General features: G+C 37.5%; 1 protein-coding gene across 7 annotated transcripts in view; it reads left to right on the plus strand.

Annotated features, from left to right (window-relative positions):
* HERC1 (HECT and RLD domain containing E3 ubiquitin protein ligase family member 1) overlaps positions 1–23,092 on the plus strand; it is a 195,294-nt gene that overhangs the window by 105,087 nt on the left and 67,115 nt on the right. For 6 of the 7 annotated variants that reach the window (XM_055320270.1, XM_055320269.1, XM_055320276.1 and 3 more), the window contains exons 26-37: positions 1,227–1,495; positions 3,174–3,389; positions 4,038–4,158; positions 4,388–4,625; positions 4,778–4,971; positions 8,622–8,777; positions 10,487–10,593; positions 11,345–11,455; positions 14,444–14,620; positions 19,581–19,820; positions 20,184–20,267; positions 22,236–22,756. In XM_055320270.1, coding sequence (XP_055176245.1) covers positions 1,227–1,495; positions 3,174–3,389; positions 4,038–4,158; positions 4,388–4,625; positions 4,778–4,971; positions 8,622–8,777; positions 10,487–10,593; positions 11,345–11,455; positions 14,444–14,620; positions 19,581–19,820; positions 20,184–20,267; positions 22,236–22,756 — 2,434 coding nt within the window. The remainder of the gene's footprint in view (positions 1–1,226; positions 1,496–3,173; positions 3,390–4,037; positions 4,159–4,387; positions 4,626–4,777; positions 4,972–8,621; positions 8,778–10,486; positions 10,594–11,344; positions 11,456–14,443; positions 14,621–19,580; positions 19,821–20,183; positions 20,268–22,235; positions 22,757–23,092) is intronic. The other variant, XM_055320271.1, reaches the window with a different exon arrangement.

Below are 23,092 nucleotides of genomic sequence, written 5' to 3' on the forward strand. Positions count from 1 at the left end.
TATTATATTGATGGAAGAGAGTATGCCCGAAAAGATGACATAAAATGATATTTTTTTATAAAGTCAAAACTCACTAAAACTAAACATTGTCTTAGGACTACATATAAGATAAAACAATATTTAGCATTAATAAAAGCAGAAGAATGATAAACCCAGATTAGGGATAATGACAGCCTTAAGTAGGAGGAGATAGGGAGAGATAGGTTGGATAGGTAGATAAAGTTAATACCAATTTTCTAGTTCTTGTGTTCACATTTATTATAAATACAGAAGCAGGCAACGTGTGGACCAATGATGAGAGTATATCATGAGCCGAGGATTATGATTAATCTAATTCATGTACCTGAGATGAATTAAATTTAAAAAGACAAAGCTTGTAAGAATTGAACCATTTATATTGGCATGTGACTTGGACAATTGTTGAGTTCAAACATATTAACATATTTGTTGTCTTACATTTTACTCTATTAGTCTACAAAATGCCCACTGGCAAAACTAATGGTATTATATCTAGCAACTGTTGTGGCATCAGTTGGTAATTTTAAATAGATACCATTTTACAGTAAATCTCATATATTCTTGTCTGTGAAACTTTGCTTCTTCTATATAGGAGTTTCACAACCTGCAATAAATATGCATATGACACAGTGAAAGTATTCCTTATATTAATGAAACCCAAAGGGTGATGTTTGTGTCTCCTTTTTTTGTGTAAGTTTACTTGCCCTTCTATATTCATTTTTTGGTAATGTTTCATTGTAGATATGTAGACACTTTGCTCAGTTTTAACGTCCTCTTTGCAAAAATAATGTTAAATCAGGTGAAGCCCTATTACTGTTAGGTCTTACCAGCAGTGTTCCAAGTGTCTAGTACTTTTTTGTTCATAAATGATGGCCTGGTTTAATACTGCAGAGCATTTTAAGCTAAGCATTTTGAGAGCAGCTTCTGCCTTTCTTTTTCTTGTGGCAGCGTGTTGCTAAAGCGCTTACAGAGACACTGATACATCAAACAGGGCTTTCCCTTTATTTTCTTACATTGCTCTAGTTTTTGTTTGTTTGTTGTTTTTTACCAAAGCATTTTGCTCAGATTCACCTAATGCATGCATGTTTTCAAACATGAGTGTCCATTTCTCACCAGTTGGTATGGTAGCAGCACTCAGCCCTCGTCTAGTTTCAGAATGTATGCTCTACCTGTTGTCGCTGATACACGTTTGTTCTGTTTGTATGTAGGTCCTCTGCATAGTCAGTTGGAATCCCTGAGTGACTCTTGGGCTCGCCTGAAACATAGCAGAGACTGGTTATGCAACTCTTCTTACTCCTTTGAGTCTGATTTTGATCTGACCAAGTCTTTGGGAGTTCATACTTTGATTGAAAATGTTGTAAGTTTTGTGAGTGGAGATGTGGGGAATGCCCCAGGTTTTAAGGAACCGGAAGAAAGTATGTCTACAAGTCCCCAGGCCTCCATCATTGCAATGGAACAGCAGCAATTAAGGGCAGAAGTAAGTGTTGATATTTACTCCTCATGAGGCACTGTGGAAACTTAAATCACTGAATGTACAATAGTAGGAAAAACTTTTCCTTTTCTTCTACTTCCTTTTCCCTTTCCTCCTTCTGAACTTTTTGATGTCACTATCATAACTAAAACAGTATAATATTTTGTTTGAAGTGGACAAACATACATTTTTAATTGCCATCTCTTAGCAAGAGCCAGATACTTTAATCATAAGTCTTTCCTTGTCTCCTAGAAACTAGAGTGAGACTGGCTGGTGAGCATACAAATTGGCTTCTTAGAGCCCCCAGTTTTGACCCATTTGTCTCCACTTAAAAGGGGCTAGATTAGAACACCACAGTAATAATGATGAATACTAAAATTCGTGAGCAAAACTGTAAGGAGGCATAAGATGTCTGTATAGCTTATCTTCCTCAAGATATTTATTAATTATTCTGGTTTTAACCTGTACACAAATTCTTTAATACTCTTCCTTTCAGGAGCTTAATTCCACCTTTCTTTTCCAAGGAGGCTGGATTTAGTAGCTCAGGGCTTACAAAGTATTAAAAAAAGGGAAAAAATTAGTAATCTTACATTGCAGAAACCCAGCAGACATTACCTTAACCAAGTGATCAAGATTAACATCATCAGTAATAAGTTATGATAATATCATGCATAATCTGAAAATAATGTAATGAAAAGAAGACTTTATGATATTTTCCCCCAAATCCATAACTCTAGTCCAATCATGAGAAAATATCAGGTAAACTCAAACTGAGGGACATTCTATAAAATACATAAATGGCTCTTCCAAAGGAAAGATGGAAACTGTCACAGATTAAAGGAACCTAAGGAAACATGACAGTTAAATATAACAGGGCATCTGGGATTGGATTTTGGAACAAAAAAGGGACATTATGGGTAAACTGGTGAAATCCAAAAAAAGCCTGTGGCTTAGTTACAGTGTTGTAGCATTGTTCATTTCTCAGTTTTGATACATAGTTATCTGAGGTGATGACCTTAGTGGAAAGTAGGGGGAGGCATACAGGAAACATCTGTACCATGTTTCAACTTTTCTGTAGTTATTAGATGTATAATTATTTCAAAATAAAAGGCTTTTTTTTTTAAAGGGTAAACTGGCCACAGAGGTTGGTGGGTATTCCTAGGGAAGATAGAGCCAGATGTTCAAGAGAACCACAGAGAACTCTTTCAGAAAAATCTTTTCTAATTCTTGATTAAATAGTAGTCATTCTATAGAACTCTATTATAAGTGAAGGAAGCAATAATCATAGTACCTTATGGTTTTGAAACCTTCACCTATGTATCCTCATGAGCATCACAATAACTATGTGAGTAGGTTAAAGTATTACAGTAATAGCCTCATTTGACACATGACGAAACTGAGATTCAGGAAGTCAAATGAGTTTCCCAAGGTCACATAGGTCTCTTACACCCAAATCTATTTTACTCGTTGTCCTGTGTAGCTTCTTTTATACTGACATATGCTTATAGAGGTCTTAGAAATATTTTTATTTTAAAAGTCATAATAATGAAATGTTTAAGAGAATAGATTTCTAAGAAATGTCAGAGTTTTCTGTGTGCTAAGTAATACATGATCTATGTTGGAATTCCTTTGGGTCTCAATTCAGTGAAGGACTCTAAAATATATTTATTTTACTTTTCTCAAGCTTCGTCTAGAAGCACTTCACCAGATCCTCGTTCTGTTGTCTGGGATGGAAGAAAAAGGTAGTATCTCTCTGGCAGGAAGCAGGTCAAGTGCAGGCTTCCAGTCATCCACACTGCTCACATCTGTGAGGCTGCAGTTTCTAGCAGGATGTTTTGGTTTAGGCACTGTGGGACATGCAGGAGCCAAAGGAGAGAGTGGCCGATTGCATCACTATCAGGTGGGTGGTAGATCTGTTGTCGTGAGGATGACACCTTGCAGTACATTCAGATTATAATTTTTTTTTTTTTTTACAAAATCAGTTTAATAATGCTGAATGTTCTGGTGTTTAAGATTGAGGTTTAAAGGTAAAAAGACTTTTAAATGACTCAAAGATATCTCATTGGTTTAGTTTCCTGAGTAATAGTATAGTTGGGATCAGGTGAGCATCTTTACTGTTGTTCTTATAGATTCTTTGCTGGCTCAGTTTTCTTAACCCTTAGCCAAATTGGAGAGAGAGAGAGATCTAATTTGGGATAGAGATTAGTGTTTGGGAGGATGGATTTCAAGAATTTTCATTTGCATTTAATCATTTTACCTAGTTTCTCTGGTGGCTTGAAAAAAAATTCTTTAAGTGTTCTCTTTATGTCTTCCCTATTTAGAGAAGAAAAAATGCTTTGTGGGAAAGGAGAAAGATTATATAGAATGAAGAACTGTCAAGCATTTAAATATAAATTTATTATAAAGCTTTTACATACTGAAATATACTGAATAATTAAAAACTACCATAGGACTTTATCATAGAGTGAGATAAAATGCCATTAATTTTATTTGGGTAGGAGGTATTATTGTTACTAATACAAAAAGTAAATCTTTGTGTATAATTCAGGATGGGATCAGAGCAGCTAAAAGAAATATTCAGATTGAAATCCAGGTGGCCGTGCATAAAATTTATCAACAATTGTCTGCTACCCTAGAGAGAGCTCTACAAGCAAACAAGCATCACATTGGTGAGTAACTGCCTTCACAAATATAAGTTACATTTTATGCTAGATACTTAAGGTGTTCTACATTTTGTTTTAACATTAGTAGGTCAATTTACGGTAGAGAATAAATATTTGAAAATGTAATAGTGTTCTACATTACTATTTATATTTTGGAATATGATTTATTTTAGTAAATGCTTTGTTTACTTCAAAAAAGATTCTTAGTTGTCTTTCTTTTTTCTTTCTTTTCTAGAAGCCCAGCAACGTCTCCTTTTGGTTACAGTTTTTGCTCTGAGTGTTCACTATCAACCAGTGGATGTTTCTTTAGCAATTTCCACTGGGCTACTAAATGTATTGTCACAGTTGTGTGGCACAGACACCATGCTAGGACAGCCTCTGCAGTTGTTGCCAAAGACTGGTGTTTCCCAACTTAGCACAGCTTTAAAAGTGGCTAGTACAAGATTGCTCCAGATCCTAGCCATCACTACAGGGTGAGCATTATAGATGTCTCGGTGGAACTATGGTGGGACTTGGTCTTTTCACATTTTAGTAATTTCCATTTCCCCCTAGTCTCCTTAATATGTTTAAGCACAATTGCCCGGCTGTGTTATTACCACTGATTTTTTCCTGTTACTTCATGTAGGACATATGCTGATAAATTGAGCCCCAAAGTAGTTCAGTCCTTGTTGGATCTACTCTGTAGTCAGTTGAAGAATTTGTTGTCCCAAGCTGGTGTACTACTTATGGCCTCTTTTGGAGAAGGGGAAGGAGAAGAGGGTGAAGAAGAAGAGAAAAAAGTTGACTCCAGTGGAGAAACTGAGAAGAAAGATTTCAGAGGTAGCATAAACCCTTTTCTGTGTCATTGTTCACAAGCGTTTAATGACTCCTTGTTGTGTGAATATCATTAGAATGTAGATTTCTTTTTGTTGTGAGGCATGAAGGAATATTTTTGAAAGAAATTTTGTGTGTTCATTTATAAACCCCTTTTCTCTCTAAATATGTATGATTTAGCTGAGCTTCTGAGTGAAACTTCTATTCCTAGAGTATGTTAGCCCTGAGGAAGTGACCATACTGCTCCCTCTCTAGGTTCAGCTTCTCCTTGGGTGTCCTGGCTCTAGAGAATCTACAGGTTCTAGGTGACTGATTCTCCCAGGTTATGTTTCCTAAGCATTTGATCTTGACTGCCCATCTTTAACTATAGTCTTTGCTTAAGTGCCCCTCTAGGACCAAGGGTTTTCATATTTGGGAACAAGGTTAGAATTGTAATAGCCAAACTTCTTGCTAGGCTGTTATGTTTCCTGTCACCTTGTTGTATACTTCATTGCTATAATATGACCATCTGCTTATAGCTTTAAAAAACTATAGTGAATATTGTGTTTTGGTAGACTTTAAACCCTTAACAGCAAAAGTACTACCTTTGTCTGCTATATGATTAAGGAATAAAGGTTTAAAAATAGTCATTTATTTAAAAGATTTTTGCAAAACTACAATGTCTTATTACCATAATAAACTCTGGGAGCCATTAAAATCCTCTCTGGACCAGATAGCTAGCTAGCTAGATAGATAAATGAATGATAGAGGGCAAGTTACTTAACTATTCTGTGCCCCCAATTCCCTCATCTATAAAATAAGTATAATAGAACCAACCTCCTAAGAGTGTTTGACGATTAATAAAATACACGTAAAGCACTTAGAGCAGTGTCTGGCACATAGTAAGAGCTATGAGTGTGGATGTCAGTATTGGAATATTACAATAATATTAAAATTGGGTAAAGCAATATTTAAATAATATTGTATAGATATGCAAGTGAATAGAGGAAATACCCTGTGGATCCAAAAAATGATAAAATATTGTCTCTACTCTCAGGAACCTTCTAGGGTAATGAGAGAGGCAGACATGCCAACAAATAATAACAGTGTAATACAACAAACTCAGAAGAAATAGCTGAATCTTTTAAGTTAGTATCTAGGAGGATGTATAAGTCTGATTAAGTACCAGCTTTTGATTTCAGAAGCTGAACCTGTGGCAAATTTCTTCTCCCTGTTCATATAGAGAGTGTGGTACTTACACAAAGAGCGTGGGCAGACTCACAAGGCATGGTAAAATAAACACAAGCGTTTAATGCCACCTCCTATTTTCCTGAGTTCCAGTGAGGAATATAAGGTGGTTAAGGTAATAGTTTCTCACCATTTTGTACTTAACACAGCACATGGTAGACAGTAGAGAAGACACAATAGAGTTACTTCTCAATCTATAGGTCCCCAGGAAAACTGGGCCTTTTCATATCCAGTAAAGAAAGGAACAGTTTGAGGTGCCTGGGTGGCTCAGTCGGTTAAGCGTCTGCCTTTGGCTCAGGTCATGATCCCAGAGTACTGGGATTGACTCCCATGTCTGTCTCCCTGCTCAAGGAGGAGTATGCTCCTCTCTTTCCCTCTTCCTCTCCCTTGGCTTATCCTCTCTCTCACTCATACTCTCTTTCTCAAGTAAATAAAATCTGAAAGAAAAGGAAGGAGGGAGGGAGGGAAGCAGGGAGGAGGAAGGAAGGAAAGAAGGAGAAAGAAAAGGAAGAAAAGGAAAGAGGCAGTTCTTCCATGAATGAATCTTGGCAGGTATAACAGCAGACTGAATCCATATCCTATTCCTCTCAGGTCATCTTAGAGAGAATGCCATTGTAATCTTTGTTCATGAGGATGGCTGGGAGTGAGGCTGATTCTCGTCAGCAGTGGCCAGTTATTAATAACCCCAGAAACCCTCTAAAATACTTAACTGAAAGTAAAGTGTACCTTTCACTTCAAACATGGTATTGCTACTGAAACCATCTGAATTACCAAGATATATCAACCAGCTTTATATATTTAAGGTCTCCAAATTTCAGTTAATTTAATAATTTAGTATCTTGTTAGAGATACTTGTTGGGAATAAGGATAGAGAGTAGAATGGAGGCCTCATACAAGAGATTTTCCCAAGGATCTCCACCCAGAGAGAAGGCCTCATAGAATGAGAGGTAGCTTTTGACCTGGATTTTGAAGGATTGTATACAAACAAGGTTGGAATGATATGCGGGTATCCAGGGCAGAATAATAATTCTATATTCTTTAAACTGATATAAAAATATTTGCTCATTAGCATTTAAGTAAAGAAGAGTTAGGGATCCCTGGGTGGCGCAGTGGTTTGGCGCCTGCCTTTGGCCCAGGGCGCGATCCTGGAGACCCGGAATCGAATCCCACGTCGGGCTCCCAGTGCATGGAGCCTGCTTCTCCCTCTGCCTGTGTCTCTGCCTGTGTCTCTGCCTGTGTCTCTCTCTCTCTCTCTCTCTCTCTGTGACTATCATAAATAAATAAAGAAAAAAATTTTAAAAAAATTAAAAAGAAGAGTTAGAGTACCATGTAGAGGAAACATAGCAAAGGAGTACAATTGTCTCTAATTATTGCCAGTGTTCTAATTCTGTCATAGACATGCACACTCATCTCAGCAGAACAGAAGTCCTCCAGTTAAGATGAGATGTCTGTGAAGATAGATTCCTGGCCATCTAAGTGTGGCCCGTGGTGCTGAGGTCTCCTCTTAGTGACTTGTCTTTGTATTCCTTAATTTGACACGTCAGGATCTCCCTGAAAGGAGTGCTACGTATTCCTGCTTCCAAATTGTTATGATTTTATATTTTTAGTGCCCCTAGAGACTGACATTCTGGGCAACTGCCTCATTGGCATCCTTCTTCCTCTTGACTCTGAGTAGGACTTTGCCAAGCTGACATGGTATGAAAGGTGTTAGATGTTGGTAGAACATGGTGTATTATAGGAAGAGCAGATAGTTCTCTGGCTCAAAATGCGCAGGGTGGAGAGGAGACTATGAGGGGTGACAAGAGAGAGTCTGGTACTGATACTGGTGAAAGAACTGGAAAGATTGGTCAGGGCAGGTTTGTATGAAAGATCTTTACACATCGAGCTGGTGCTCAGGCAGATCAGACTCAGGCCTAGAAATTTGTTTCTTTGTAGAACCTGAAAACACAAAGTTTTTTAAAGGTGTGATTCTTAATCTGATTGGGCTGGGGGAGACCATGGGCTTTTTGAAAATATGATTCAGGTTGTGAACTCTTACTAATCAAATACACAATTTTCATACAATTTTAGGGTGTTTGCAGACAATTTCCTTCAGATTCTACTGTAGAACTTGAGACTTGGATAGAGAACTGTTGCTTTTCAGAATAGCAGTAAAAAAAAAATGCACAAAACCAAATATACGTACTTTATTCTAGCAACCTTACTATTACTGTATACAAATGTTAAAAATGTTTTTTTTTTCAAGTTTGGCATTATTTTCTGACCTTTCCCCATTCTGTTCTTTAAATTTAAAAAATTCAACAGCTAATTGACAACTTAAATTTTGAATTAAGTTTGAGCTTTCTGCAATCTAAATGCAAGTTATTTAATATAAGACATTTTCCTGTTGATTTTTGGTTGTAATTTAAACTTGTCTCTTCACTCTTTAGCTGCTCTTAGGAAACAACATGCAGCCGAACTGCATCTGGGGGATTTTTTAGTTTTTCTTCGCAGAGTTGTATCTTCAAAAGCAATTCAGTCAAAGATGGCTTCCCCCAAATGGACAGAAGTGCTCCTAAATATAGCATCTCAGAAGTGTTCTTCAGGTATATGACTTTTGCCTTGTTTTAGAGTATTTTTATATATCACATGTATTTTATTCATATAATGTTGGACTTGAATAACATTGGATATTGGACCTTAATTTCAAGACTTTTATTTTCTGAATGCTTGATCAAAAAAAATCTAATTTCAGAGGTAAAAATTAGTAAGCATTAATAGGAAATAGCATGGGACTAGATTATGGATTTAATCTAAGGAATTTGACGCTATTTGTTTGGATTACTATAATAAAAATAAGCAGAGAACATTCTGTTTAATATGATAATTTGGTGCAAGTTTTGACATCACTTCTTGGATTATCAGAATGCAGATCTGATTTGTCCATTCTCTGTCATCATAATACGATTTCTGTTGTCTTGATTGTAACTTCTGATTGTGTGCTAGCTGTGAGCGTTCTGTGTAGTAAGCTTAACTCCCAGATCTAGCCTAAAAGTCTGGTCTTTTTGCATAGAGTCTGTCAATCCTTTCCTAGTCTTTTTTTAAATTATAGTAAAATGTACATAAAATTTACAGTTACATAAAATATAAGAAAATTTACAGTTTTAATTATTTAAGTGTAAATAGTGACAGTACATTCATAGTGTTATTCAGCCATCCCTACTCTCCATTTCCGGAACTTTTTATCATCCCTAGTCTTTTTTAAATACGCTAAAACATCATTTAACTTTCCATGGTACATGTTATTTTATGTGTATATATTCTCAATACACTTTGCTAGTTTTTATTAACTAGTATAACTTGTAACAGCTTTTTTTCTCATTTAGTAAGATGAAGCCTATATTAAAGTCTTAGCATAAAAAAAATCAGATATTCATTTACTTTTAACTGATTTTGTAGTGGTAGGTAAGGCATTAAAAAAAAAAAGAGCATCATTATTCTGCCTCTACCTTTGCTTACTTTAGAAAAAGTACAGACTGTTAACTTCCCATTAATCCTAACAATCCCTGGGAGGCAGTCAGTGCATGGATGGAGAAAAAGCCATGAAAAAGTATAATAAGCCTGAGCTTTAGAGATTAGCAGACCTATTTAAAATTCTACCTTTGCTGAGCTATGGTCACCTTACTTCACTTCTCTTAGCCTTGATTATCTCATCAGTAAAATAGGGATATGATGTAGGGTTTGTGAAGATCAAAAAGCTAATGTGTATGAAGTGCATAGCATAGTCTTTGGCAGAGTAGTTATTATAGTGCTAGTCTCTTTATACATACATAAAAATTGGCCTCCTCTATGCATGCTCTCTCTCTCTCAATTTCTTGAAAATAAATAAATAGATCTTAAAAAAAAATAAAGGGGCACTTGGGTGGTGCTGTTGCTGGTTAAGTGTCCAGCTCTTGGTTTTAGTTCAGGTTGTGATCTCAGGATCATGAGATTGAGCCCCTCTTTGGGCTCTGCACTCAGCAGAGGATCTACTTAAGATTGTCTCTTTCCCTCTCTCTCTCTGCCTCTCCCCCTGCTCTCTTTCTTTCTCTCTCTAATAAATAAATCTCATGTATATACATAAAAACTGAGAAATCAACATGAATATTTATGTACATTAGTGGGTATAGAATGAGTCCAGAATTCTTGTGATAATTGTGTAGTCCATTCCACCCATAAATGCTTAGGAACCTCAGATATTTTTATTTGAGGAGTTCATTTATGCTTTGAATGTAAGTTATACTGATAATAAGAAAATGTCTTTTCTCCCCTCCAGGTATTCCTCTAGTTGGTAACCTAAGAACAAGGCTCCTTGCACTTCATGTCCTTGAAGCTGTGCTACCAGCTTGTGAATCTGGAGTAGAAGATGATCAAATGGCTCAGGTTTCTATTTTTTAAAGCTATTAGAAGATATATTTTAAGGCTGCCTGGGTGGCTCAGTGGTTGAGCATCTGCCTTTGGCTCAGGTCGTGATCCTGGGATCCTGGGTTCAAATCCTGAATCAGGTTCCCTGCAGGAGAGCCTGTTTCTCCCTCTGCCTATGTCTCTGCCTGTCTCTCTCTCTCTCTCTTTCTCTCTCTCTCTCTCTCTCTCGCTGTGTGTCTCATGAATAAATAAATAAAATCTTTAAAAAAAAAAAAAGAAAATTTTCACATCTGTAACATAATTTACCCAAAATCTAAATTATAGTCTCTTCAGTTGTAAATGTGTTATTTATCAGTAGCAAAACTTCTGCTTCTGATATTGTTTTATTATTTCATTTCCAAGCAAGGAGAAGGAGAAATTAAGTTATGGGTGTGTGGAGTTAGGGGGATAATGAATACTTGGAAGGTCAGAAGGAAAGGAATATCTGTGGAATTTCTTACCCTAGTTGGGCCTCTAGAAGAGCAGTGTATGAGGTTGCACAGCCTCTTTAGAGGTCTGTTTAGTGAGGAAACATGAGAGCAATGGAACCCATTAGAAAGTGGGTTAATGATCCTTCTAAAACAGGACATTTAACTTACAACCACCCAGAGTAGCTGTTGGACATTCATATAATCAAATTTTACATTTGACTTAATAGTACAATTACGTGACTTAATTTTTCTAAAATTACCTTTACAAATTTTATCATTCTTTTTCCTTCAATAAATAGGTTGTTGAACGCCTCTTTTCCCTTCTGTCGGACTGTATGTGGGAAACACCTATTGCTCAGGCCAAACATGCTATTCAGATAAAGGAAAAAGAACAAGAAATAAAGTCACAGGTAAGCAATTCTTCCACAAAAAAGTATTTTTAGATAGCACAGGTGACTATCCAGTCTCCTGTCTCTGGACTTCGTCTCCTATGAGGGACTTTGTTCTATCAGTTATTGTATATTCTCTTTGCACTTTCTCCTCCACTGGTTCCTTCTTCTCAGCTTATAAACATTTCTCATTCCCACCTTCCCCAAACCGCCTTTTTTATTCGAGAAGCCTCCCATGTCTTTTCACTTGTCCTTCATTGCTAAGCTTCTCAGAAGAGTAATTTTATGCATGTTGTAGCCACTCCTTAGTTCTCATTATCTCTTTACCTCAATTATTGATCTTCCATCAAAGCACCAAAATTAAATGACACAAGTGCTAAGTGCTAAATACAGGATGCCCTTTTTTTGTCTACATCTTGATCTCAGGAAACTCTAGCCTTCTGTTTTCAAAACACTACTTCTCCTATGCCTCCATTCCTCTGCCAATCCTTGGTTCCCTCCAGAGGTATCTCTTCTTTGGTGTCATGATTTCCTTCCCTGCATCCCAAACACTGCGGTCCCTCAGAGTTCCAGTCTTAGCTTTTCCAGCAGTCTTGGATAAACTTGGGACCATTTTCTTCTAAATGCAGTGCCTTCCAAACTTAAATGCCAGCCCAGGTGTCTCTCCATCAAGGTTTTTTACTTTTCTCTCTGTCCCATTTTTTTAATTGGTAATACTACCATTCACATAACGTTCCAAACCTGTATTGGGAATTTTGACTCCCCTAATGCCTCCCCATCCATGTAGCTTCTAGGCCTCATTGATTTTACTTCTTAAACAGCTCTTAAATCCATTCATGTTGCTCCCTTGATCTTTCTCTTGGTTTTCATGAGTCCACAATTTTTCTTTTTTCTTTTTTCTTTTTTCTGATTTTCCTTCTATTTCAGCACAATGGCCTTTACTCATTCTCTTTTATTAGTTCTTCCTCTTCTGTTTAAGTATTGGAGTATCCCAAGTCTTGGTCCCAGGACCCCTTCTTTTTCAGCCATCACTGCATTCCCTTTCCTGCACCCAACAAAGCAAAGCCTTATTCAGACTCATATGCCATTGCTTCCCAAATTTTTAGTTCCATTTCTAACATATTCCCTGAATTCTGGGCTTAATACCTACCTTCTGCTTGCCTTATCACATGTCTAGTGGGCATCTCATATTTAATAGCATTTTTAGTTCTGTCAGATCCTGTTCCTTCCCCAGCTTTCCCATCTTTCTGGTTAGGCACTTAGCTAAAAAGCCTGGGAATCACCCTTGATTCTCCTCTTTCTGTCACTACTCCCCCTCCCCCATTTTCTCTATCTATATAATCTCCAAGTCCTGTTGTTTCCTCTATAAAATAGAACTTGAATTTGCCCATCTCCTCATTTCCTCTACCATCACTCTGTTCCAAGCCACTTGAACTAGTCAGTAGTCTCCTAAATGGTCTTTCTGAACTTGAATTTGCTCATCTCCTCATTTCCTCTATCATCACCCTGTTCCAAGCCACTATTATCTCTGGCTTGAACTAGTCAGTAGTCTCCTAAATGGTCTTTCTGAACTTGAATTTGCCCATCTCCTCATTTCCTCTACCATCACCCTGTTCCAAGCCACTATTATCTCTGGCTTGAACTAGTCAGTAGTCTTCCTAAATGGTCTTTCTGTTTTTATTGTTAATTCCCTGTAGTCTGTTCTCTGCATGGGATTCAGAGTGATCTTTTAAATTATAAATCATACCATGTTGTCCCGTGCTTAAAACCCTCCAATGGTTTCTCATCATTTTTGTGATAAATTCTAGAACTACTTGTTCTTTCCCCTTTGCTCACTACGCTTAGAACAACTTGTCTTCTTCCTGTTTCTTGAATTACACTGAGCTTGTTCCTTCTTTCATGCTTTGCACTGGCTATTCTTTCTACCTAGAAGACTTCCTTCAGATAGGTTTTTTCAGACATCAACTTCTTACTGTTCAGATCTCAACTTAATTATCACTTCTTCAGAATGCCCTTTCCTGATCCTCAATCTACAGTTAGTTGTCACAAACTCTGTTACATCATTTGCTTTAATTTCAATATAGCACATACCTGATATTTTTTTTATGTATCTTCTGTCTCTACCTTCTAAAATATTAAGTTCTAAGTTCTACATGTATGTGTGTGTGTATAGATATTTATATATATAGAACAATTCTATGAGAGCAGAGACCTTATCTAATACACTGCTGAATATATATAGCTGCCTGGCACATAGTAGATGCTTAATACTCATTGAATGAATTGATAAATTTAAGTCCTCACTGGTTTTTACCTGAAATCTTGTAGTAATCTTCTGATTGATCTCTCTGCCTTCATCCTACATACCCCTAGTAAAACAATGTTTATAAAACACAGATCTGGTTAGAGAACCTTTATATAAATTTGTATAGGCACTTCCTGTTGTCTATGGAGTAAAGTTCAGACTTTAAATGGCATTCAGAGCTTTCCATGATTTTGTTCCTTTTTCTCTTTCTAGCCTCCTTTTCTATCAGTCACATCATCCAAACATTCCACACTACTTGCAGTTATTATAAATCACTGAACTATGCTGTACCTCCATGCTTTGGCACAATGTTTTACATACTGCCCTAAGTGCCTTTTTCTTCTTTGACCAGCTGCTGAATGCTTTCTCATTATTTAGGACTCAGCTCAGAAGTCATCTTCTTTTGAATACTTTCCTTATCTTTCCCAAGCATGTTTAGACACCTTTTTGTTTCTGATATATTAGTCATGTAACTTCTGTTATTCTTTCACAGTACTTGTGTTATGTCTCTGCCCCTAATTGGACTGTACGCTTTATGCAGAGACCATGCTGTATTTATCATTGTGTTCCCATTGCCTGCACAGTACCTGGTACACAGTAGATATTTAATAAATATTTGTGGACTCAAACCAAGGAGTCTTAGGATATATGTTAACTGAGATCTGGATTATCCCAAAGTACTGACCCAGTTTCCTTTTTGGTAGAAGCAGGGAGAGTTGGAGGAAGAAGATGAGAATCTTCCTATACAAGAAGTATCATTTGACCCAGAGAAAGCTCAGTGTTGCCTAGTGGAGAATGGACAGATTTTAACTCATGGCAGTGGAGGAAAAGGATATGGATTGGCATCAACTGGAGTAACTTCTGGATGCTATCAGTGGAAGGTATGTAGAATTCCAAGTAGTTTTTTAGCATTTTGTCCTTTAGTCCTTTTCCCCCCAGGTTCTTATAAAAAAATATATCAAAGACTTTTTGAAAATCATAGGTAGGGGCCCTTGGTTATCTCAGTCAGTAGAGCATATGACTTTTTTTTTTAAGATTTTATTTATTTATTCATGAGAGAGAGAGAGAGAGAGAGAGGCAGAGACACAGGCAGAGGGAGAAGCAGGCTCCATGCAGGAAGCCCAATGTGGGACTTGATCCTGGTACTCTGCGATCACTCCCTGAGCCAAAGGCAGATGCTCAACTGCTGAGCCACCCAGGTGTCCCAGAGCATATGACTCTTGATCTCAGGGTCATGAGTTCAGTCCCCACATTGGCCATGGAGATTACTTTAAAAAAAAAATTGTATGTAAATATTTTATCGTTATGTAAGATGTTAATATAAATGGAAACTGAACGAAGGTATACAAGAACTCTATTATTTTGTAACTCCTATAAATTCTTCTCAGGTTATCTCAAAGGTTTTTTTTAAATGAACAGTAAAAAAAATTATGATGATGTCTCTTATGAGGAGTCACACAGATCTTAGCCATGAAAATACAGTAATCTCTGTGATGTTTCTGTTTGGGAAAGCCCATTGGAGACTCAGTGCCCAAGATTTTTATTGGGTGCTGGTCACATACCCTCTGCCATATACTAAAATTTTAGATTCCCAGAGGGAAAGCAGGTGTTTTTGCTAAATGATATTGCTATACAAAAGAGTCTAGATACAATGAGCCTATAATTATCCTTTATCAGTTAGGATAAAGTTATCAGTGGAGGGAACTTTTTACCAGTCTAGTTCCAAATCTTAGCCAGGGGTCAACAATGGAAGCAGGACTTTCTAAGGATGGCAGTCTCTGTTATTTTAACTCCTCTTTTTTTGACAGAGTCTACCCTGCTGCTCTTGGCCACAGTATTTTTACAGTAATGATATTATCAGTAGGACCATAAGCAGCGGGGTGAGAACAGCCTGTATTATTGACTTCACTTATGCTTCCTAGAGGATCCTAGACTTAGCTAGTTAAAACAAATCCCATTAACATAAAGGTCTGTCATAAAAAGCCATGTGGATTTGTCCTTAAGTTTTTATATTAACTGGCTTAGACATCAGTTCAGCACAACACCAACTCTGGCCAGTCCAGGGCTCAGGTAGTGTTCATGATAGGGTGCACACACAGAAAAATACAATTCTAGAAGGCGTATGTGCTATACCTGGAAACAAAGAGTTTGTAATTCTTAGGATACCAAGATGTGTAGTAGTTAAACAGGACAAGTTAACAAGGCTCCAAAGTGACCTTCCACCAAGGGTACCTCCTATCCTCTGTTCCCAGTATAGTTGTAATAATTTAGAATCAGTGGGACTGCATAAAAGCAGTTAAATGGTTTTACTTGTCTAAGATATCAGTTTATCTGCCTCAAGAGCATAATGACATCTAGAGGTGTGCTATGGAATGTGCAGGTGCTAGGGCCACTCCCTATTTCTGATAATCTATCAATTGTGAGAAGAGGCTCAGCAGTCAGGTTGAATTTGAAGTACTCACTGCAGCCTTCAAGGCAAAGTGAAATTTTTTTCCCCCGAGAGAAAGAGTTCTGAAAAACAAAGATCATTAATGCTCTCCCCACTCCTCACATTTCCCAAGGGTCTGGGATCTTTGGATTTTTTTCTCCCTTATTCTAAAATCATTATGTCCCCTTTGGTAATTAAAACTTCAGATTTTTTCTGGTCATTTTTTAACCTTCATTTAGACCTGTCCAGAGGGTTTGAGTATAAGGACAAAAGAATTTTCACAGGAAAACATTTACATACAACTTAACTAGAACAGTTAGTCATGTAATTGGTTAGGATAAAATCCCAGTTAAAATTTTTTTTTTAAATAGGTTTTAAAACCTCTTAACTGGGATTCCTGGGTGGCGCAGCGGTTTAGCGCCTGCCTTTGCCCCAGGGCGCGATCCTGGAGACCCGGGATCGGGTCCCATGTCGGGCTCCCGGTGCATGGAGCCTGCTTCTCCCTCTGCCTGTGTCTCTGCCTCTCTCTCTCTCATTCTATGTGACTATCATAAATAAATAAAAATTAAAAAAAAATAAAACCTCTTAACTGTTTTATCCTAATCATTTATCCAGTGGGCAGCCTAGAAAAGATCAATCTCTTTCTAGAAGAACTTCTTTTAATAAAAAGCCTTATTACTAAGATGTGTGTATCAGAAGAAAGATGAATAGAATCAGTCTGTTGCAAACTGCAAGTAATCCAAAAAGCTGAACATACTAAGTCAACAGCAGTGGGATGTCCCCAAGAAGAGGTTGAAAGTCCAGTTGATTAAGAATGGATGGCGAGGTCCTACTCCCTGTGATACACCTTCCTCCTGCTACAGCTTTTAGTAGGAATCGCAAGTTAGGAGTTTAATCCATTCTGTGTCAGAAATGTGGAGCCAATTAGCTCAAATTCAGATGGTTCCATCAAAGAATAAGCCCAGGGGCATCTGCAAGACCTGGATACTCCAGCCAGAATCTGTGATGTTTTCATAGTTTGTGGCTCCATAGAGGAGTCCTAAATCTGTAACAGTCCCAGAATTTTAGTTTTGTTCTTTGGGCCGGTTCCTGCTTTTAAGGAACATGTTACATGAACACAGCTCATGTTTGTTGAAACAGTCCATGGCAGACAGTATCATGTTTTAGCTTAGAGTCAGGTCCAGACAATTAGAATCTATAAACTCAGGGGCACCTGGGTGGCTCAGTTAAGTGTCTGCCTTCTGCTCAGGTCATGATCCCAGGGTCCTGGGAGGGAGCCCCACATCAGGCTTTCTGCTCAGCATGGAGCCTGCTTCTCCCCCACTTTTCTGCCTGTCACTCCACCCACTTGTGCATGCACTCCCTTCCCCCCCCAAATAAATTAATAAAATATTTTTTAAAAAATCTGTAAATTCAGGATTCTAAAAAGCTAATAACTTTTTTGGCAGCAGTTGAAGCCTAGAGGCTGTCAGACCAAAATGCTGTGTTTCAGGTCCAAGTGACAAGCAAGGCTTTTCTAGGCTCTTTATGCCTTGTGTCAGTCCTTGAGTCCAAATTTAGCCAGTCAGAACTATGCACTTTAGGCTAGAAAATCATTAGCCTCTAGGATCAGACATCAGATTTTACTGATGAACTCAATTGCAAGTGAAAACTGCTTTCTAAAACTTTGAAAACATACCTGGGTATCTCTATCGGGAAATTACTACCCTTCATATGTTGTCTCCCTTTTTCCAGAGGCTCCAATAAGCAAAAATCATAGCAAAAAATCATCAGTTATAGAAACCACACTTCTAATATTTTTGGTCTAACTCAGAACTCACCTTTAGGGAAATTTGAACTCTTTGCTCTCCTACCCAGAGGAGAAACAACTGCAAATTGATTTTTATTCTTTGGCCCAAACAAAGCCCATTTATAGGGATGTTCGGGGTCCTTTGTCTTTCCACCCACAAGAGAAAACATCACAAATTTTACCCTGTTTTTTTTTTTTTTTCTCTCACTTCGATTAACAAAGCCAAAAGCAGTCATGGGACGAGTGAGCTAACTCTGCTGTGGTTGAATCTATTATTTTTGAGTTCCATAGGTAACTTTCATCTCTCCCAACAGATAGCAGTTCACTTGCCATTTCATAATACATGTAACTCCATAGCTACCAGACACCAAAGTTTTGTCTTTTCCCACTTCTCTCTCCCTTTTCTTTAAATAACACTGTAACTATATTTTAATGAGTCAGTACTAATGAATATTCTTGTTGCCACCACCGTGTTGAGGGTTCCCAAGATTACTCCTATATTGAAAGATTTAGTAGAACAACTCATAGGACTCAGTATATAGTTGTACTTATGACTAAGATTTTATTGTGACCATCCAGGAAGGACTTAAAGCTGCATAAGAGGGGAAAAGACCAGGTGGAATCTGAAGGAATCCATATACATGCTTCTTTATGTTTTCTCCCTCTCATGAAGGCTCACATGGAACATATACTTTTCCCAGCAACAAAGTGAAGCAGCATGTGTGCAATGTGTTAGGGAAGCCCATTAGAGACTTAGCACCTAAGATTTTTACTGAAGGCTTGTCATGAGGGTATGCTCTGCCTCACATGTACCAGAATTCCAGACTCCCAAGAGGAAAGCAGGTACTCAGCATAAATCGTATTGTTCAAACACTGTATACCTGGTGAGCTATCCTTATCACTTAGGAAACGTTTTGTATCCATGTAGGAAACTGTTTACCAGTTGAATTCCTAGATACTAGCCAAGGGCCAGTGTGTATTACAAGCAGGGCTTTTTAAAGATAGCAGTCTTAGGGCACCTGGGTGGCTCAGTCAGTTAAGAGTCCAACTCTTGATTTCAGCTCAGGTCATGATCTCGGGGTTGTGAAATCAAGCCCCATGTTGGGCTCCATGCTGGGTGTGGAGCCTGCTTAAGATTCTTTCTCATTTTTTCTCTACCTTTCCCTCTGCCCTCCCCATCCCCCTCTCCCTCCCAAAGAAAAAAAACATGGATAGCAGTTTCAGGCCTGCTATATTAACTCTTTTCTGCACATAAATATACATAAAGGAGTAGTTAGAAAATTTGTATGTAAAGAACTGAAGCTTTCCATTCATGATTATCTGGACTAGACATAATTTCTTCAGCTTTATAATTGAAATATAAGCTAAAATTGTTGAAGTAAGTACACAAAGGTTACTCTAAATATTCTACATGTAAAGATTAAATTTGTTTTAAAATTGTTATAAAATGATGAAATTGTTTCTTTTGTATGTTATTTTCACTTAGGCTGAAAGTAAACTTAAACCATATTCTCATAAATGCATCAGTGTTATTTATGAGCATAGTCCCCAGGGTTGCTTTATGCAGTTAATAGTGTATAAACTGGTTTTTGGATATTAGTGAACATTACCACTTTCATTTTAGTTTTACATTGTGAAGGAAAACAGAGGTAATGAAGGCACGTGTGTTGGAGTTTCTCGCTGGCCAGTACATGACTTTAACCACCGTACTACCTCGGACATGTGGCTCTACCGGGCCTACAGTGGTAACCTCTATCACAATGGAGAACAGACTCTGACGTTGTCCAGCTTTACTCAAGGAGATTTCATTACCTGTGTGCTAGACATGGAAGCCAGGACCATTTCCTTTGGGAAAAATGGAGAGGTACTGAAACTCATTCACAAGCATTGCATGTTTTCTTTTTGTTTATACTCAACTCAGTTATTTAAGTGCCAGTTACTCAGTTTATAGATTATCCACTCTTCTCTCCTTTTTACTCTAATATCTTTTAGTTCTTTTAATATTTGCCAGCACCAAGCAAATGACAGAAAGATGGTAAAATCCCAGTAACAGATGAACAAATCAGGATCATTTGTTATATGTGGAATTTTCTGGTTAGCAGTGTTATTTAAGGTTTGTTCTTGTAAATTGTGTTGTCTCATAAGAGCTTTGAATCTTAATGTGATTAGATATTATACATTTTAAAAACCTGTTTTGCTTCTTTTTATCATCTCCACCACTCTATAGGAACCCAAATTAGCTTTTGAAGATGTGGATGCAGCAGAGTTGTACCCATGCGTGATGTTCTATAGTAGCAACCCAGGGGAAAAGGTAATGAAACCTCAAACCTTTATACTTAGATGTAAAGAATATTTGCCCTTTTTAAATTAATATTTGATAGGATCTGATAGAGTTTATAAGTAGGATAAGCTATTTCTACCATTAAAGTATCTGCTTAGGTAATTTACTCTCCTAGAAAGTTAAATTACTTTTATATTAAATTGCCTTTACTCTTCATTAAGGCACTATTTGATATTCTGGCAACTTGAATGTAATAATTCCTTTCAATTACAGGAATTACAGGAACTCGTTTAGGAGTAATCTGGTTTATTGGCAGTTGTGCATACATATTAGAGATCTAGAAATAATTTTAAACGTAATCAGATACTATTAGTTGAATAATGGAAGTTCCAGTTGTGATGGGGAACCCAAGGGTAATTCAGCTGAAGGGGTTTCTTACACCTTATAAATAGGGTAAATTTGAACCCTAAACTTTCAGGAGGACAAAATTATAGAGATACCTCTCACTAAAAACAGTTTTTTTAAAAGAATTTATTTATTTATTCATGAGAGACACAGAGAGAGAGAGGCAGAGACACAGGCCCAGGGAGAAGGAGGCTCCTCGCAGGGAACCTGACGTGGGACTTGATCCTGGGAATTTGGGATCACCCCCTGAGCCGAAGGCAGATGCTCAAGCGCTGAACCACCCAGGTGTCCCTTTTTTGGTCCTCATCTAACACTCAAGCAGGGACAGGTTTCTTTGTGGTCTCCCTGTGCTGATGAGTGGAAATGTTTTCTACCATATCCTTTAATTTGAGGATCTAGTACAGCCTAGCTCAGGTCTCCAGAATTTCTAGTTATTTTGTAGTAGTACGTTTTCATGCTGTCGTATTTCTATAATGGAAGTGCTGGACTTGATCAGTCCTAACCATGAAAGTTACCTTTTATTCTGTGCTTTTAAATATGTTTTTTAAAATTGCCAAGGTGGTATAATTTTAAGCTAGCAATTCATGAGAGAGGGAAACTGCCTCTTGAACAAGAGTCAGCAAAACTGGAGATGCAGTAGAGGCAATCCAGTCCTGTAGTCATCCCTTCCCCTGGTGAGTGATATTGTTGCAGCCCAAACTAGGCAGTATGTTCTACTTGGAATAATGGCCTGTTGCTCCCCAAAATCTTAATCTTGAAGGAATTAATTCAACTGTAGATTATTTATCAACCAATTTGTTCTGCCCAGAAGCCTTTTCTGATAAGTTTCAATCGCTTTTAAAAACCATATTAGTGGTAATTAACATCTTTTTGAACATTTACTGATATCTTGCATTGTAGTAATAAGCACTTAATGTGCAAAGTCTCATTTAATTTTTAAAATAACTGTAAGAGACAGATATTAGTGCAGCTTTTTTCAGATAAAAAAATCTGAGGCTATTTAGTGAAATTAAGTAATTTCCTAAGATTGTGCAGAGTTAAAATTTGAACCCAAGTCTTGCTCTTCTTTTAACCTCAGTGTCTTATTTGAAATGTATGTAGATTGGAAATATCCCAATTCTCTATACTTACAATGTTATCTTTGTGCCCACTGAACAGTAAAGATAGTTTCAGGTCTTAAGGATGAGCATGAATAGATTCTCAACACATTTTTGGAGTAAATGAAGTCAATCACATACATCTTGGTCTATACCCATCTTTTGGGTAGCCATAAGAGCTCTGATACAGGCTGTGAGAAGGAAATTTAAATGACAGGGCCACTTGTTCAGAGGATTATATTGCTACTAACTTAATAAATTTGTAATATTTGCTTACTCCTTAGCAGCAGCCAAGGTATAATATATATTGTATACATATGTATACATATAATATATATATATATATATATATATATATAGTGTATATATGGTATGATATATATTAGGAGACCAAACACTAGTTCAACATGGGATTACATGTGCTAGAACTTTCAGTGACTAATAGTTTAGGAGCACCATTAATATCACACATGTGCTGGCTTCTTTTTTCTTCTAGGTGAAAATTTGTGATATGCAAATGCGTGGCACACCACGAGACTTACTTCCAGGGGACCCTATTTGCAGTCCAGTAGCAGCAGTGCTGGCGGAGGCCACTATTCAGCTTATTCGTATCCTTCACCGAACAGACCGTTGGACTTACTGCATTAATAAAAAAATGATGGAAAGGCTGCATAAAATTAAGATATGTATTAAAGAGTCAGGTCAGAAGCTAAAGAAAAGCCGCTCGGTTCAAAGCCGAGAGGAAAATGAAATGAGAGAGGAGAAGGAGAGCAAAGAGGAAGAGAAAGGTAAACATAATAGACATGGCCTTGCTGACCTCTCAGAGCCGCAGCTGAGGACCCTTTGCATAGAGGTGTGGCCTGTGCTGGCAGTGATAGGAGGAGTTGATGCTGGTCTTAGAGTTGGAGGTCGGTGTGTTCACAAGCAAACTGGGCGCCATGCCACGCTGCTGGGAGTGGTCAAAGAGGGCAGCACGTCTGCTAAGGTCCAATGGGATGAAGCAGAAATTACCATCAGGTATGATCTGTTGAGTTACACTTTTAGCAAACGACTATTTAATGGTGAAATGGGCCATTGCCTATGGACAGTGAGTAACTATGTATTTTAGGTGAGCTGCCAGTTTTTAAAATAATTTTTTTTCATACAGCTGGGTATAAGTACTGTCATTTCATAAGCTGGGTATGAGTACTGTCATTTCATAAAGGATTCTGTCTTAAACTCATGTTCCCTGGAATACTGATGGTTTATAAAATGTATGGGTTTTTGTTTTATTTTGTGAAGAAATGGTAAGCTCATTAATTTAGATTTAACTGGGATCTGCCTATTTTTCATTTGGCTGCTTGCTTTTTGATC

Source organism: Nyctereutes procyonoides, unplaced genomic scaffold, assembly GCF_905146905.1.
Source record: "Nyctereutes procyonoides isolate TBG_1078 unplaced genomic scaffold, NYPRO_anot_genome, whole genome shotgun sequence".
Taxonomy (NCBI): Eukaryota; Metazoa; Chordata; class Mammalia; order Carnivora; family Canidae; genus Nyctereutes; species Nyctereutes procyonoides.